This window comes from Papio anubis, chromosome 17 (genome assembly GCF_008728515.1).
Source record: "Papio anubis isolate 15944 chromosome 17, Panubis1.0, whole genome shotgun sequence".
Taxonomy (NCBI): domain Eukaryota; kingdom Metazoa; phylum Chordata; class Mammalia; order Primates; family Cercopithecidae; genus Papio; species Papio anubis.
The window spans coordinates 40609758-40626866 of NC_044992.1; the positions used below are offsets into that span (position 1 = coordinate 40609758).

General features: G+C 38.8%; 1 protein-coding gene across 1 annotated transcript in view; it reads left to right on the top strand.

Moving 5' to 3' along the window:
* Window positions 1–17109, top strand: part of CA10 (carbonic anhydrase 10) — a 524630-nt gene that overhangs the window by 75271 nt on the left and 432250 nt on the right. Inside the window, exon 3 of the mRNA XM_009190286.4 lies at window positions 15110–15184. Coding sequence (XP_009188550.1) covers window positions 15110–15184 — 75 coding nt within the window. The remainder of the gene's footprint in view (window positions 1–15109; window positions 15185–17109) is intronic.

Sequence of the window (17109 nt, forward strand, 5' to 3'; positions counted from 1 at the left end):
GCATTTGCTGAGCATGCACAATATGACAGGTGCTGTCACATACTTATAAGTGTTAGAGCCAGTGAATTATGACCTTATCTGGGCTTTCCACACAAGAAAACTTTGGCTTTCCAAACCAGAGTTTTCCTTGTTAAGGAAGAAGGAGAAATAAATATTGGGGGATTTAGTAGCACTATCTTTGCCACAGGCGCAGAAGACAGTTGTGATCATGAGGTCCTGGAAAATAGCAATATTCTAATTAGTAGGGTGCTGAAAAGCTTGCATGGAACTGGAATAAAAAATCCAGGTGGGGAATATAAATTTGAGAATCATCCTTATTGAAGTAGTAGCTGAGATAGGGATGGTCCTCAAATATCCTCAGATACAACTCTCCAGACAATTCAAGTTCCAAATTTTAGTTTGGTCTTGGTTATTTATATAATGAAAATCTAGTTTGGCTTGTGTAGAAAGCCCAAATATGGTCATAATTCACTGGCTCTACCACTTATAAGTATGTGACAGCACCTGTCGTATAGTGCATGCTCAGCAAATGCTGTGTGGATCAGAATCGAAATGAAGGACAAAAATATGTTGAGCTATGATATATCTAAAAAATCTGCCCTGGCCTTTTTCTATGGTTTGCATGTGGCTTTATGTCCCACCATGGCAAACTGACTTAATAGGTCATTTCACCTACTTTTCTACTGGACACTGGGCTGTCTCTGGGCTTTGTCCCAGCAAAGACCAATGTTTCCTGCATGAGTTCCCTGAATCAGTTGTTTTCCTGCTGCAAGTCTTATGTTCTGTTCCCCAAGTTTCTTCAGTGACTGTACTTTGACTCACAAATGGCGTGAATGTCCTCAGAGGCTCCTGAAGTCTTTTTTCCATCAGGCAGGACTATCTTTTTTCTTCCACAAGTTGGCTCATACTTTAGAGGAGTTTTCTTGGTAACTAAAAATAGACTACCATTCAATCTAGCAATCACAGTATTGGGTATCTACTCTAAAAAAGAAATCATTACATCAAAAAGATAACTGCATTCATATGTTTATAGCAGTACTGTTCACAATAGCAAAGACATGGAATCAACCTAAGTCTATCAATGGGTAAGTGGATAAAGAAAATGGGGTATATCCATACCATGGAATACTATTCAGCCATAAAAAAGAATGAAATCATGTCTTTTGCGGCAACATGGATGGAACTGAAAACCATTAGCTTAAGTGAAATCCGAAACAGAAAGTCAAATATCACATATACTTATAAGTGAGAGCTATAAGCTATAATATGTGTACACATGGAGATAGTGGAATAATGGACCTTGGAGACTTAGAAGGGTGGGAGAGTGAGGGTGATGAGGGATGGGAAATTCCTTAAGGAGTACAGTGTACCCTTTATGGTGAGGGTTACACTAAAAGCCTGGACTCCACCACTAAGCGATATATCTGTATTTAAACAAAAAAAAACTGCATTTGTACTTTTTAAATTTATACAAATATTTTTTAAAAAGAGAAATAATTTGCCCAAAGTGACACAATTAGTAGTAAATTTGTGATTTAACTACAGGGTGCCATGTATTTTCCATCATTTCACACTGCCTTCCAAAACAACCATTCTGCTTGATTCCTTTCTTTTCATTGCATTTAGCCTTGCTGAATTCAAGCTTAAGAGAGATACAAGGAGATTTTAGTCTCATTCAGAGATTTTAGCTGTGATAGAAAATTTTATGTGACATGAGATTAATCCCATAATTGACTAACCCATTGATTTTAGGAATTACCAATAATTTCTTTCCAATTGTAGTTTAAAAATGAATTTATTACATCAGTATGCTCCTAGCATTCTGAATACAGCACATACACATTTTCCTTATGGCTGTGATTTATGGGAGGCTGCATGAACCTGGGCATGGACTTGGACTCTTTTGATCTGAAGTTTCATCCATCTGTTTAAAAACATAAATACACTCTACTACCAAAAGGAGCTACAATATTTACAGAGAATAAGTCTGTACCTGATTCCAAACAGATAAATAATAGTAAAAATATGGAACAGATTTCTATGAAATGTCCATCTCATGAGCTCATGACAGAACAGATTCATCCATTAGATAGAGTAGTGATGCTTCTTAAGTTGCCTATTTGTCAGAAGTCAAAATTATATTTAAATGGTTAATGTTATTTTATTATGTATTTGTCCTGAAAGTACCCCCAGAATTTTCCTTTCAGGAATAATAATCTATACTTTTGTGGCAATGCAGATTGTTATAACATTTTTTACAAAGTAACTTGACATATATACTTCTGTCCCTTGACTCTGATTTTGGCTCACTGTGCTAAAGAAAGGTCTAAAAGAAGATAAGCAAGGGAAGCTTTGTACCTGAAAAGGTTAAGTGCAGTATTCAAACAAGTAGATAACCAATAGGGAAGGAATAATTGGTAAATTATGGCGTATCTACTAAAAGAACTATTATCTGCACATTAAAAATAAGAATGAAAAAACAAGACGTAATGTTTGGTGAAAGAAGCAAAAAAAATTATAGCTATCCTCTTAAAATTACAGAGATTAGAGGTAATCTTTTTGTCCCTTTTCTTTTGTGTTCCACTATTATTGTTTGAGTTATACTCTTCTTTGAATTCTAAGGACCTTTTATCATTAAACTTATTCCAAGGAAATAATAGAGGGTAGTCATCAGAGTGAATATTTCTGTAAAACTTGTCAATAACATTTATAAATGGAGGTTCACATGTCTTTCTCCCTTTCCTAGATTTATTAAGCAAATATTTGTTAAACACTGTGCCAGCATACCCCTATGATATGTGTTGCATTATGGAAGACAAAGCACAACATTTTTACCCTTGAGACAGTTTTAATTTAGTCAGGGAGAGAGGAGTAATAGCAAAATATACAATAAAAATATACAAAGAAAGTGTTGCAGCCATGAGGAGACTAAAGAGACATGGCGAGTAAATGTAACATGGGATACTGCACGAGGTCCTAGGGCAAAAAAAGGACATCAGGTGAAAAATGTAAGAAATCTGAATAAAGCGTGGACTTTAGTTAATAATAATGTGTCAGTATTAGTTCACTAATTGTGACAAACATACCATATTCAGCATAGAATGTTAACAATCAGGGAACCTGGGTATGAAGTATATAATGAGAACTCTGTATTATCTTTGTAATTGTTCTATAGATACAAATTTCTATAAAATAAAGAGTGTGTGTATGTATATAGAGAGAAAGAGAGAGAGAGGAGAGAGAAAGACAAAAAGATAGAGTGGGAGAGACAGAAACGGCACTGGGCTATTTTCTCTTCTTCTTAACTTTAGTGGCCTCTTCCTCTTAGTCTCATTTTGCACTTGTATCCTCTATTCAGCCTTAAAATATTGAATATCCTGGAGTCTATTCAGTGTCCCTTCTGGTTCCTTTCTTCACAGTTCTCACAGTCTTGGTGACCTCTCTTAGACTCACGGATTTAAATATTATGTATATGTCGAAGAGCTGTAAACATAATCTCATCTTGACTTCTCAGAACTCATTTTATATCCAATGGCCTATTTGATGTCTGTCTCCCCATAAATGCTTACTAGCTATCTCTAACAGAACTGTTTACTTTATGCTCCCAAACTACTCCTCCCTTAGTCTCCCTGGTCATCTCAGTAACTGTCAAGTCACTCAGACTAAAAAAGGGAGTTTTCCTTGGTGTATGGTCTTCAACTTCCCTCATCCAGTTCATTACCAAGTCCTATCCATGCTTCACCTAAATCTTATGATGTTCTATTTTCACCAGCACTGCCCTCGTTGAAGCCACCACCATCTTTCTCCTGGGCTGCTATCTACATTGTCTGGTTTCATTTTTAGCCTCTCTCTCCCCCGTATCTACTATTGTCACACCTATTGGCCACTTTTAGTTTTCTTAAAGAAGCCAAACTTATTTCTGCCAACTTTCAGTCTCTGAATCTACCTGAAATACTACCACTGTTGATCTTCATGAAGCCAGATTGTTTTCGTTATTTAAATCTCTGATTAAGTGTCATAATTTCAGAGACCATCACTGTCACACAATCTAATATGTTCTTCCAGTCACTTTACTACCTCACCCTCTATATTACAGAGTACTTTTCTCTGATTTTTCTTATATATTTGAATTCAGTTCTTTTCTCTGTCTCCCTCCCGGAGAATGTATTAGATTTATGCAAAAGTAATTGTGGTTTTGCCATTACTTAACAGCAAAAACCACAATTACTTTTGCACCCACCTAATAACTTCATGGAAAACAGGAACTTTGTACCCTCAATGCTTAGAACACTTACTGACAATCATAGGTACTCACTAAATGTTTCTTGAATTAATAAGATTGATAAGTGAGGAATAGACACTAAAGTCCTGAAATTCAGGGAAGTGAGGGATTACGGTAGAGTTGGAATGATCATCAGTACACCTTTCTTGAAAGGAGTGGGAATTGGAGAGGCTTTGAAAATTAAGTAAGACCAGGTCAAGAAAAAGTAGACAAAGAGGGAATTTCAGGGGGGAAAAGTGCAGAGTGAAGGTGTGAAGAGAGTAATAAACATAGTATACTTGGGGACAGCAGGAAGAATGACTCTTGTAAATATTATGAGAAATGATATTAAATGTGTGGTAAACCCATATTGCAGACATTCTAGAATACTAGGCTGAGAATTAGCCATAATAGGGACCTTCCTCTTATTGATTTTAAACTGTAGTTACTTTTGAGCTTCTCTCTCTCTCTCTCTTTTTTTTTTGCCCGGGGGGGGGGGAGGGAAATGGAGTCTCGCTCTGTTGCCCAGGCTGGAGCGCAGTGGTGTGTTCTCGGCTCACTGCAAGCTCTGCCTCCTGGGTTCAAGCCATTCTCCTGCCTCAGCATCCCGAGTAGCTGGGACTACAGGCGCCCGCCACCACACACCTGGCTAATGTTTTTGTATTTTTAGTAGAGACGGAGTTTCATCGTGTTAGCCAGGATGGTCTCAATCACCTGACCTCATGATCCGCCCGCCTAGGCCTCCCAAAGTGCTGGGATTAGAGGTGTGAGCCACCGCACCCAGCCTTGAGTTTCTTAACAATAGTATCATGCTAAGCTTTTTAGGTGAAAGTAATACAGGCTACCCACCATCAATATTTTTTCTTATCTCCCAACACAAGTGTAATTTTGTCAGCTTGCTTAGGTCTGGTCCAACCTGCAAGGTGATTCTAGGTCATACCCATCTTCTCTGCTTGGAAATAGTTACTTTGTCACCCATTAGCCAGTTCAATTCTCGATGATCTGAGTGTCCTAAAGTTTTTATGGTAAGTGGGGGTGTCACATAGGATGGAGAGATAGAAATGAGTTTCATCCTGTCTGGAGAATTCAGGAAAAGCAAAGAGTGACAGAGATGTAAATAGTTCCAGGTATGACACATTTTCCCCTTTGCTTTTAAATGAAACACATTGTGCTAAATAAAAGTGGGTTTGCTGAGAGGCTTTGATTTCCCTAGGCAGGGTGTCAGCTCCTGGTGCTCTTCCATCTGTCAAGCACGTGTGGGCCTGTCAACCAAGTTGAAACCACTTTTGTCCACATTCCCACTGACCACAAATACAGGCGTCATACCCACAAGTCTTTGGATATAGACTAAAACCTCCCAAGGATTGTGTGAGCTGGACTGCAGGTTGGTATAATATACAACTTCACTACCACATTTATCAGGCATTCACCCAATATTTTTCTGGCACTTTTATGTACTAAGCCTTTGCATAAATAATGGATTTTTTTTTTTTTAGACGGAGTCTCGCTCTGTCACCCAGGCTGGAGTGCAGTGGCGCGAACTCTGCTCACTGCAACCTCCATCTCGCGGGTTGAAGCAATTCTGCCTCAGCCTCCCACGTAACTGGGATTACAGGCATGGGCTACCACACCCTGCTAATTTTTGTTTTTGTTTTTGTTTTTGTTTTTGAGCTGGAGTCTCGCTCTGTCGCCCAAGCTGGAGTGCAGTGGCATAATCTCAGCTCACTGCAAGCCCCGCCTCCCGCATTCACGCCATTCTCCTGCCTCAGCCTTGTGCATAGCTGGGAATACAGGTGCCTGCCACCATGCCTGGCTAATTTTTTATATCTTTAGTAGAGATGGGGTTTCACCGTGTTAGTCAGGATGGTCTCGATCCCCTGACCTCGTGATCCGCCTGCCTCAGCTTCCCAAAGTGCTGGGATTACAGGCGTGAGCCACTGCGCCTTGCCAAATAATGGAATTTTAAAATAAAATATATTCTCTGACCTCAGGAAGGTTACGGGTAGGTGGAAAAGAATGATATGGAAACCGATAGTGTGGGGCACTATCTAAATGTTAGAATGTAGGACCACACATAATACAGAGAGTGCACAGAAGAAAAATACCTTCCCGGTGTTGTAAAAGTCAAGCACTTGAGGAAGGGCATTATCCCCGTTGGTCCAGTGAGTGCCATGCAGCTCAATGGGGCTGACATTTTTGGTTCTTCTGATGATCCACACACTTCTCAATGTTCCTGCTTCCCACTTAAAACACAGAGTTGGCCATTCAAGGAAAGACAGTGATGTCATGGATATGCATCCAATGTTAGAAGTACTTTTTTACCTTCCAACTTATGGTGTTTCCTGGTCAATAGACTTGGTACCTTCCTCCTTGAATTACCTTCTCCAGTGGAGAAATGCAGTTTCTGAGGGAAACAACTGTTCAGGGCTTCTACAATTACATTCAAATGCGGTAACCACAGCAGTGTATATACTCTACCTCTCCTCTATATCTGGCTCCATCTTTGCTAGTTGTAGACCACTTGGCACAGGTATAGCTTGGAAGCTCATTTTTTGCAATGTGTGTGCTTATGGTTTGGTACGTTTTGACTGATGGTGAAGTTTTATTAAGCAATGTCCCTTCCCTGACTGCATCCCTTTGTGAGGGCTCCTCTGTTCCCTGTTGCACCATTTCCTTCCCCACCTCAACTGTGCTGTCTCAGATGTTGCTTTTAAGTCTTGTTTCCCACCAGGTCAAGAGACCACTGTAATTTCCAAATGGAGGTATTTCACAGTTATGTTATCTCTGAACCTAAGTTAGTTAAATTAGTTGACTTGGAGCAGTAAGCTCTGTTAATGATAGGGATTTACTTACAGTCCAGATCGCGTCATCTTTGGGAAGTTTTAGTCTGGATCGAAAGACTTGTTGGTGTGATGCCTGTATTTGTGGTCAGTGGGAATAGGAATATAATTTTTTCAGTTGGTTGGCAGGCCCATACTTACTTGAGAGAGTTTATGGACTTGTGGGAAGAATAAAAGGGAATTAAGATATTGTTCAGGTCTTTATTGACTGGTTTCAAAAACCCAACATGGGATCGGGCACGGTGGCTCATGCCTGTAATCCCAGCACTTTGGGAGGCCGAGGTAGGCGGATCACAAGGTCAGGAGATCAAGACCATCCTGGCTAACACAGTGAAACTCTGTCTCTACTAAAAATACAAAAAATTAGCTGGGCATGGTGGCGGGCGCCTGTAGTCCCAGCTACTTGGGAGGCTGAGGCAGGAGAATGGCATGAACCAGGAGGCTGAGCTTGCAGTGAGCCGAGATCGCACCACTGCGCTCCAGCCTGGGGGACAGAGCAAGACTCTGTCTCCAAAAAAAAAAAAAAAAAAAAAAAACCCAACATGGGTTGTGGGTCTTGTTTATATAAGGCTCTACCAACTTTGGTGGTTTAGCCCAATGGAAATCAGGTGGAGAGAGGGAAATACTCAATTTTATGTAGATGCTGGTGACCAGTTTCAGATCTGGAAAAGATTTAGTATGACACATAGCTTCTACAGTACATATTGATTAGATACCAGGTACATATAATCAGAAACCCATATATTTCAACATTCTGACTTTTTTGTAAAGTAGCTCACTTCTAAACATTTAAGTAAGAGAGAAATGGATAACAAAAATCTTTTAGATCCAAGACAGGACTGAGCAAACTATGGCCTACAGATCAAATCCAGCTCTCTGTTTTTGTAAATAAAATTGTACTGGCACACAGCTACACCCCTGCATATTGTATACGGCTGCTTTTGTGCTACAGTGGCAAATTGAGTAGTTGGCATAGAAATAGTATTGGCTTCAAAGCATAAAATATGTATTATGTTGCCCTTTATAGAAAAAATTTGCTGACCTCTGTTTTAAGATCCCAGCCTCTTATAAGTGCGATCCCTTCTCTGTGCAAGAAGGGATCACCAGAAGCCTCTGTTCCATCCAGAAACTTGCAAAACACTTTGCTGTTTCTTCATCCCCAATGATGGCTTCTTCAGCTATCCCATTCATTCTGAAGTAGAATTATGTAAGATAATTCTGCTCATTTGTATAAGAAGCCATTGGAGCAATGAACGTTGTCTCTCAAAATCCTGAGATTCAGAGTTTCCTTTTGAAACTCATCAGTTCTGAAACTGCCACAGTGAAAAATAAACCGAGAATGAAATTGAAATAGATTTTTCCTTGCTATGTATATCTTTCCTCTGGCAGTGATGACAATTTTTATTTTCAACACAATTTTTTAAATTAGACACCTGGATTTTTCCCAGGGGCTGGTTGCACATTAAAAATTCTGATCCATACCTAGGCAAAGAGGAGGAGAGAATGCTGTAAAAGCTCAGGCGGCTCTCTGTTCACCTGTTTGCTCTGAGGAATTCTCAATCAGCTCTTCACTCACTTCAAATCACATGTAAACAACAACAGGATGACTACCAAGGATCTGGTGGGAGGCGTTAAAATAGGAATCCTGTATTTCTCTAGGAGCTCCGTCTATAATAAACTCCTTGTAGTACTGTGGCAGAACTTTAAATGAGGTACCTTTTTAAATGTGCCATCCTGCCTTTCTAAATTGCCCAACAGTATGAGGCTAGACTGAGCATCCAAGGGCATTTGAAAACATTACATAAAACACCTTTATTTTCTTCAACTCTAGTCTGCAGCCATTATATTTTGTAATTGACAGACATGAAATGGGCTCTTCTGGCTGATTGATTTTTGGAGGGTGAATTTCGTTCTTCATGAGGCACATCAAAGACAGCTAACAGGAGCTCTGCAGTTCTACTGTTACAATAGTTTTTATTCAGATGGTCTGATTGTCTTATTACCTGCTAAAATCTTACATAGTTCTACTTCTGAACGGATGGGTTAGCTGAAGAAGCAATGATTGGAGATGAAGAAAGAGCAAAGTGTTTTGCAACTTTCTGGATGGAACAGAAGCTTTGGGTGATAATCTTGTCAGTTCCAATACTTTTACTTACACAGGGGCTTCTTTCTTCTTCCTTCTAGATAGGTGTTTCTTAAATTGATATTTCAGTTCGACTGATAGGTTGTCCTGATAGGGGAGTGTAGAAGATGTGCACATGTAAGAAAGAGAGATAAAAAGAGGGACTAGGAATGCATCTAAATATCTGAGAACCTAGTCATCTTACTCAGGTTTTATTAGAGTTAGCTTTCCCTTTTTTGCCATCTTGACAACACGCATCTATGCTTTCTCTTTTTTTCCTTACTGCTTTATCCCTTGTAGAAATGAGTTTCTTAATGATATGGTCAAATGGCAGGAAAGAGTAGAAAAAATATTTGAACATATAATGTGGCAAATATATTCGGTAAGACACTGCAATTCAGATATATGGGGAAAGATGTATCTTTTGTCTACTTAGACAAAGCACTATCCTCTGATTAGTGTTCAACATGTTTCATTTTATCCTCTTTTAGCACACGTAAGTACTATAAATAGCACCTTTACGTCAGTGACTGTCAATAGGAATGTCACTGTTTCTGGGGGAATATTTTGGAAATAGGTGAGGGCACTTGAGATTGTTATAATGAAAGAGTGGCAATTAGCACCAACTAAAGGGGGACAGAGATGCGATGCTCTGCAAAATATTAGATAGATAGAAACAATAATAAATTATCCCATGTCCCAACAGACATTCAAGTGACTGGAAAAACTTTTATTTATTTGACCCTCCAGTGAAACTCCATTTTGCATATGCACACAAAGCATGTCTTACAAAGTTTTATTATACCTTTTTCTTTAGCAATGCAAAGATGTAAATCAAGAGAAGGTGGTACTTAATTGTGTTCTCATCTTTGCCAAGAGTTCACTATTTTGGAAAATCATGTACCATTGAGAGCAATGCCACTTGTGGATTCTGGAATCTCTAATAGAATACAAAGTTATTTGTGTCTGTGTCAATCAAACATCCAACTTCTTCATTTTCTCTTCTAGTGCACCATGCCTGAGTATTTACATATTGAAATATGTAATATTTTGTTTTACATTATGTTCCTTGTGTTCCCCCTTGTATTATAGTCAAAACACTCTATTGATTATATTGATTATTTTTCTTTTTGAAATTATGTATGTAAATTAGCACTCAACAAATTTTTTTAGTAAAGAGCCATGGAGGAAACATTTTAGGCTTTGTGGGCCAAATGGTCTCTGTCATAACTATTCCACTCTGCCATTGTAGTGAGAAAGCAACTCTAGAGAATATGTAAATAAATATGTGTGGCTATTTGGCAATAAAACATTATGGACACTGAAATTTGAATGTAATATAATTTTAACTTTTCAAAATATTTTTTTCAACTCATTTTTTTTCTTTTTTTTTTTTAATTATACTTTAAATTCTAGGGTACATGTGCATAACGTGCAGGCTTGTTACATATGTATACTTGTGCCATGTTGGTGTGCTGCACCCATCAACTCGTCATTTACATCAGATATAACTCCCAATGCAATCCTTCCCACCTCCCCACTCCCCGTGATAGGCCCTGGTGTGTGATGTTCCCCTTCCCGAGTCCAGGTGATCTCATTGTTCAGTTCCCACCTATGAGTGAGAACATGCGGTGTTTGGTTTTCTGTTCTTGCAATAGTTTGCTGAGAATGATGGTTTCCAGCTGCATCCATGTCCCTACAAAGGACACAAACTCATCCTTTTTTATGGCTGCATAGTATTCCATGGTGTATATGTGCCACATTTTCTTAATCCAGTCTGTCACTAATGGACATTTGGGTTGATTCCAAGTCTTTGCTATTGTGAATAGTGCCACAATAAACATACATGTGCATGTGTCTTTATAGCAGCATGATTTATAATCCTTTGGGTACATACCCAGTAATGGGATAGCTGGGTCATATGGTACTTCTAGTTCTAGATCCTTGAGGAATCGCCATACTGTTTTCCATAATGGTTGAACTAGTTTACAATCCCACCAACAGTGTAAAAGTGTTCCTATTTCTCCACATCCTCTCCAGCACCTGTTGTTTCCTGACTTTTTAATGATTGCCATTCTAACTGGTGTGAGATGGTATCTCATTGTGGTTTTGATTTGCATTTTTCTGATGGCCAGTGATGATGAGCATTTTTTCATGTGTCTGTTGGCTGTATGAATGTCCTCTTTTGAGAAATGTCTGTTCATATCCTTTGCCCACTTTTTGATGGGGTTGTTTGTTTTTTTCTTGTAAATTTGTTTGAGTTCTTTGTAGGTTCTGGATATTAGCCCTTTGTCAGATGAGTAGATTGCAAAAATTTTCTCCCATTCTGTAGGTTGCCTGTTCACTCTGATGGTAGTTTCTTTTGCTGTGCAGAAGCTCTTTAGTTTAATTAGATCCCATTTGTCAATTTTGGCTTTTGTTGCCGTTGCTTTTGGTGTTTTAGACATGAATTTCTTGCCCATGCCTATGTCCTGAATGGTACTACCTAGGTTTTCCTCTAGGGTTTTTATGGTATTAGGTCTAACATTTAAGTCTCTAATCCATCTTGAATTAATTTTCATATAAGGGGTAAGGTAAGGATCCAGTTTCAGCTTTCTACTTATGGCTAGCCAATTTTCCCAGCACCATTTATTAAATAAGGAATCCTTTCCCCATTTCTTGTTTTTCTCAGGTTTGTCAAAGATCAGATGGCTGTAGATGTGTGGTATTATTTCTGACGACTCGGTTCTGTTCCATTGGTCTATATCTCTGTTTTGGTACCAATACCATGCTGTTTTGGTTACTGTAGCCTTGTAGTATAGTTTGAAGTCAGGTAGCATGATGCCTCCAGCTTTGTTCTTTTGACTTAGGATTGTCTTGGAGATGTAGGCTCTTTTTTGGTTCCATATGAACTTTAAAGCAGTTTTTTCCAATTCTGTGAAGAAACTCATTGGTAGCTTGATGGGGATGGCATTGAATCTATAAATAACCTTGGGCAGTATGGCCATTTTCACGATATTGATTCTTCCTATCCATGAGCATGGTATGTTCTTCCATTTGTTTATGTCCTCTTTTATTTCACTGAGCAGTGATTTGTAGTGTTCCTTGAAGAGGTCCTTTACATCCCTTGTAAGTTGGATTCCTAGGTATTTTATTCTCTTTGAAGCAATTGTGAATGGAAGTTCATTCCTGATTTGGCTCTCTGTTTGTCTGTTACTGGTGTATAAGAATGCTTGTGATTTTTGCACATTAATTTTGTATCCTGAGACTTTGCTGAAGTTGCTTATCAGCTTAAGGAGATTTTGGGCTGAGATGATAGGGTTTTCTAAATATACAATCATGTCATCTGCAAACAGGGACAATTTGACTTCTTCTTTTCCTAACTGAATACGCTTTTTTCTTTCTCTTGCTCAACTCATTTTTTTTCAACCATTTAAAAATGTAAATTCATTTTTAGCTCTTGGCAGTACAGAAATCAGGCAGTGGGCCATATTTGGCTAGTAGGCGCTAGTTTTCCAATCTCTGTTCTAGTGTACCATACTCAAGCATGTTCACGTTGAAATATATATTATTATAAATTTCTTGTATTTTTATTTATATTATAGTTAAAACACTACATTAAATTTTTAAAGTGATGTGTAAATACTGTAAAAAAACTTTTTGTAAAACAATTAGATAAAAAGCTTAATGTAAAACAAAAATTGAGTGCTAAGTGGTTATTTATTTGGGGTAATGAAACACATGCAAGAAAATGCAGCTTCCCCAGTGACTGTCTCATAGAATGCAGCTTCCACCAGTGACTGGATTTACGGTTTAAATTGTTTGATGACAGTCAGCAATCCTGATTGGATAAAAATTGGTGTGAGTTTTTATAGAACTCTGAAGTTTTTGCCTGTGATAAGGAAAACCAGTCCTGGCTTATCTCTGATGCAAAGCTGTTACGTGATGTTTATAGTTCAAACTTTCAAGATCTTAGAAATGTGCATTTTTCCCAGGCTTGAGACATTTTACATGTCTAGCAGAGCTAGGCTGAAGTTTAGTGAATTATCAGGGTTGGGATTTGGTTTTGTTGTTATTGTTTTTTAGTAGGTTGTACTTTCTGTGAATTTTATTTAATTATACTCGAGGTAAGAATTACAAAGTGGTTGTTTCATAAGAGGGCCATTAGATATCTGATCTCACAGGTTTCTAAGCCTTTCGGATTCTCCCCTAGCTCCTATGATGACTGTCTAATGAACTGGGGGAGAAGGAGCGTGAGTCAGGCAATACCAAGACCCAGAGGAAGAATCAGAGCCCTTTCTGAACTCTAGAGAAATGTTCTTTGTCTACCCACTTGGGGAATTTTGCAGCCAACCAAACCTTGATTTGGCTTCTTGACTTGGTCAGGTCTAAAGACCTCCTGGCTGACTTCAAATCTCCTTGTCTTTCCCTGGTGCTACAAATTCCCATAGTCTCAATTGAATCTTCTGCCTGGTTGGACAGAACATTTCCGGCTTCTGCTTTGAGGTCACTTCCTCCTTTGCCTGCTGTCCCAGAGCAGATGCACTGGCTTCCAACTCAGTTGACCTCGGGATCTTCCTCAAGGGTTATGGAAATGTCTGAACTCTATCCACACCACAGGGGCAATAAGAATACCAGGAAATCCAGTGTACTTTGGTGTGTCCATGCCCAAGATTTGTGCTGGGCAAATTTAAAGGCATTATTTTTTCGAGAATCTTAAATAAGCTCTTTGTCTCTCTTCTATTTGTTTTTAAAGTCCCCTAAGCCCACTGTCAGTTCCAGAAGGAGTGGGCTTCAGTTTCACTTATCCTATGTCAGAAAATCTTCAACCACAAAGATACAAGCCTCAGGGCTCTTAATATCCTAGGAAGAAAATGTATCTTCCCTGTACTATGAAAAGAGACTTGAAGCTAAACAGTACAAACTTATCTGGAAGCTAGAGAAATCTAGTAAATCTTCTCTCTATACAAAGCTTTGCATTCAAACCCATTGTCTTAGACCCATTCTTTCTAACTCAGAATGATGAGTCTTTCCCCTAGAACTTTGAAGAGGAAGGCAGGGGGGAAAAAAACCCCACCAGAATTAAAGAAGGAAAGAAAAAAGTGAAGGTTTAACATTAACTCTATAGTAGCCAAATTACAAATATGATTGATTCACTTATTTTCTTCCAATGTGGCTAGGAATTGAAATATGAATGTAGTTTAATAAAGGGATAAGCAAATTTATGTAGCATGTATACTTTGGGGTTTGCATGCATGTGTAATGGCATTGTCCCAATTCACTTGTCAACTGTCATGAATTCAAGGGTTTCCCTGAGGTCATGTCAGCATGACCTTACAGATCTCAACAATATTTTCTAATATCTTGAGCCCTCTGCACTTGAGCCCTGTGATGTCAAAAACTCCACCACAGTTATTTATATTCTTGTTTTCATTTTCCTGGGACCTAAGGAAAGCTGGCTGGGTATACCTTTCAGCCTTCTACACTGGCTCCTTCAGCAAACTTCAATCTCTCCCAAAACAAGGGTTCCAAGGACATACATGGATGGGATATGCCTCCCTCCTCAATTTCAGCATGGTGTGTGTGTGTGTGTGTGTGTGTGTGTGTGTGTGTGTGTGTGTGTGTGTGGAAGATGATGAGGACAGGTAGCAGGGGACTTAAATACATAATTACTATCTCTTTAACATCAATTAAAATATTTGAGTACTTTAAATAAAAATTTTGTTTTATTTACCCATCAATGATCTATTTGGAAAAAAAAAAGGAAGGGAGAAGGAAGGTTCTGTTGTAGTATGACTTTGGGGTAGAAGAGGATTATTTTATGGTATCCACCCTTGTTGCTTGGACAGCTGGGACACAGTGCTTCTCTACTATCATCTTAGTCTCTCTTCTTTGCTTTTCCTTTAGCTCAACAGAATTCACCAAAAATCCATGAAGGCTGGTGGGCATACAAGGAGGTGGTCCAGGGAAGCTTTGTTCCAGGTAAGTACACATTAATTCTTATTTTTTTTATTGAAAACAATTAGAATGAAAGCTAGCATTATTTCCAGGATTTTACATTGCAAAAGGTGAGGCAGTCTAATTTATGTACGCAATGAATACTCCATCAAGACAAAGTTTGTTAAGTAACAGGCAATTAGAGTACTTTTTTTTTTCCATCTGAGCCTGCAGTCTCAATGTCCTTCAATCGATAGGATACCCTCAGGGGCAGGGGGATAGATGATTAAGGGCCGAAGCTCTGTCTGCTGACATTTGGTTAAGTGAAGAAGAGCCACTTCTTAACATTAATGAAACAGGAACTATGAAAAGACTGACCATGGCAATGGAGCTTGCTGGAACACATGCTGTCACTTTAGCAGCATCCATGGCCAGGACTTAGCACATCGGGCCAAGTATCAGCTAAAAATACCAGGCAAAGTGGATCCTGTCAGCATGGGGGCAGAGGACAGAAAACTGAAGACAGATTAAAGCAAGGATTATATTATGACTTTAGTTCAGAAGCAAGGTGGAGGGTCCCTGTGTCTCCTCCCACTACTCTTACCCTCATTATGGTCCTCTTGCTTTTGCTGCTTTAGTAAAGAGAAAAAGCAAGCAAAAGGCAAAGATAGAAGGGAAGGCAGGTGACATATTTCAAAGTATTTTTAACTGCTCAGATGTGAGAATAAGAAATAAAGCACTCAACAGGAGCCAATGTGCAATCCCTACTCAGGCACTGAAAACAGAGGGCTGGAGATGTCAGTTGAGGTCTCTGTAGTTGGTGGCAAATAGAAAGACCAGTGTCCCAGGTCACCTCATTCATTCTTGGCTCCTATGTCTTCTTTTCCTGTCCTTCTGTAGAGTCTATTACACCAGCTGTGCAGAGCTAAGCAAGTCACAAAACCCCTCTGGGCATCATTTTTCTCATTTGTATGATGGGGCAATTATTCGTACTTGTGAGGCTTTGCAGTAGGAGGAAAGCAGGCATGGTAAGGGAGAGTGGGTGACCCAGGAAAAAGCCAAATGGCTGCCAAATAGCTTCAGAAATGAACATTATTAACTTGATAAATTTACTATGGCACATCTATTCTATGGCCCAGTGAACATAGAAACTGAACTTGATTAACTCATCTAGAAGTGACCAGGTTTCTTATGATAATGTTAGAACAATTTCATTGGCACAAGCTATGTTCATGTGAAATAATATCAACAAATGGCATTCAGTTCTTACAACTGAGGACACTCCTTTTAAAGAAATAGAATGTTTATGTACTTTTTGCCTAGGAAATCTGTCATATTCAAGATATCTCAGAAGTTACATTTATAATTATATTCTTGTACCTTGTGAGTATGGAATTAGAGAAATAAAGGGTATTCTCTCCAGGTAATAAGAAGTCTTGCTAAATTAGTACTACCCCTGAAGAGAACATCCTCTGTAGTGATTGACATGTCCATGGGTAGAACTGGGTGGTCACCGCAAAATGTTGTGTGTCTGCCTCTTATTTTTTGATGTTTTCTTCTCTGTTGTCACATTCTTTTTTTAATGTGTTCAGGGCCCTATTTTGAGTTGGTTGTTGCTTCTAAGACAACCACAGGAAATAATTTTTATTGTCCCCTTATGTGTTGATATAAAGGAACTTAACTTTTCCTTACTCTCAAATTTAATTGAGATACTCTGTGTAAACCTTACTACATGGGAAGCAGTGAGGTGTGCAAGTGTGATTATGGCCTCTGAAGTCAGACTGGATGGGACTTGAGTCTGCGTTCTGTGGTTTCTTGTTGGTAGAACTGTCAGCAAGTTACCTACCCATTCTCAGCCCCCTGGGTTCTTCATCTGTAAAATAGAGATAAGAAATAAATCGGTTTTGTGAAGTTTGCTGAGGATTAAATTACAAAACGGAGGTAAAGTGCATATGGTAATGTCTGGTGCA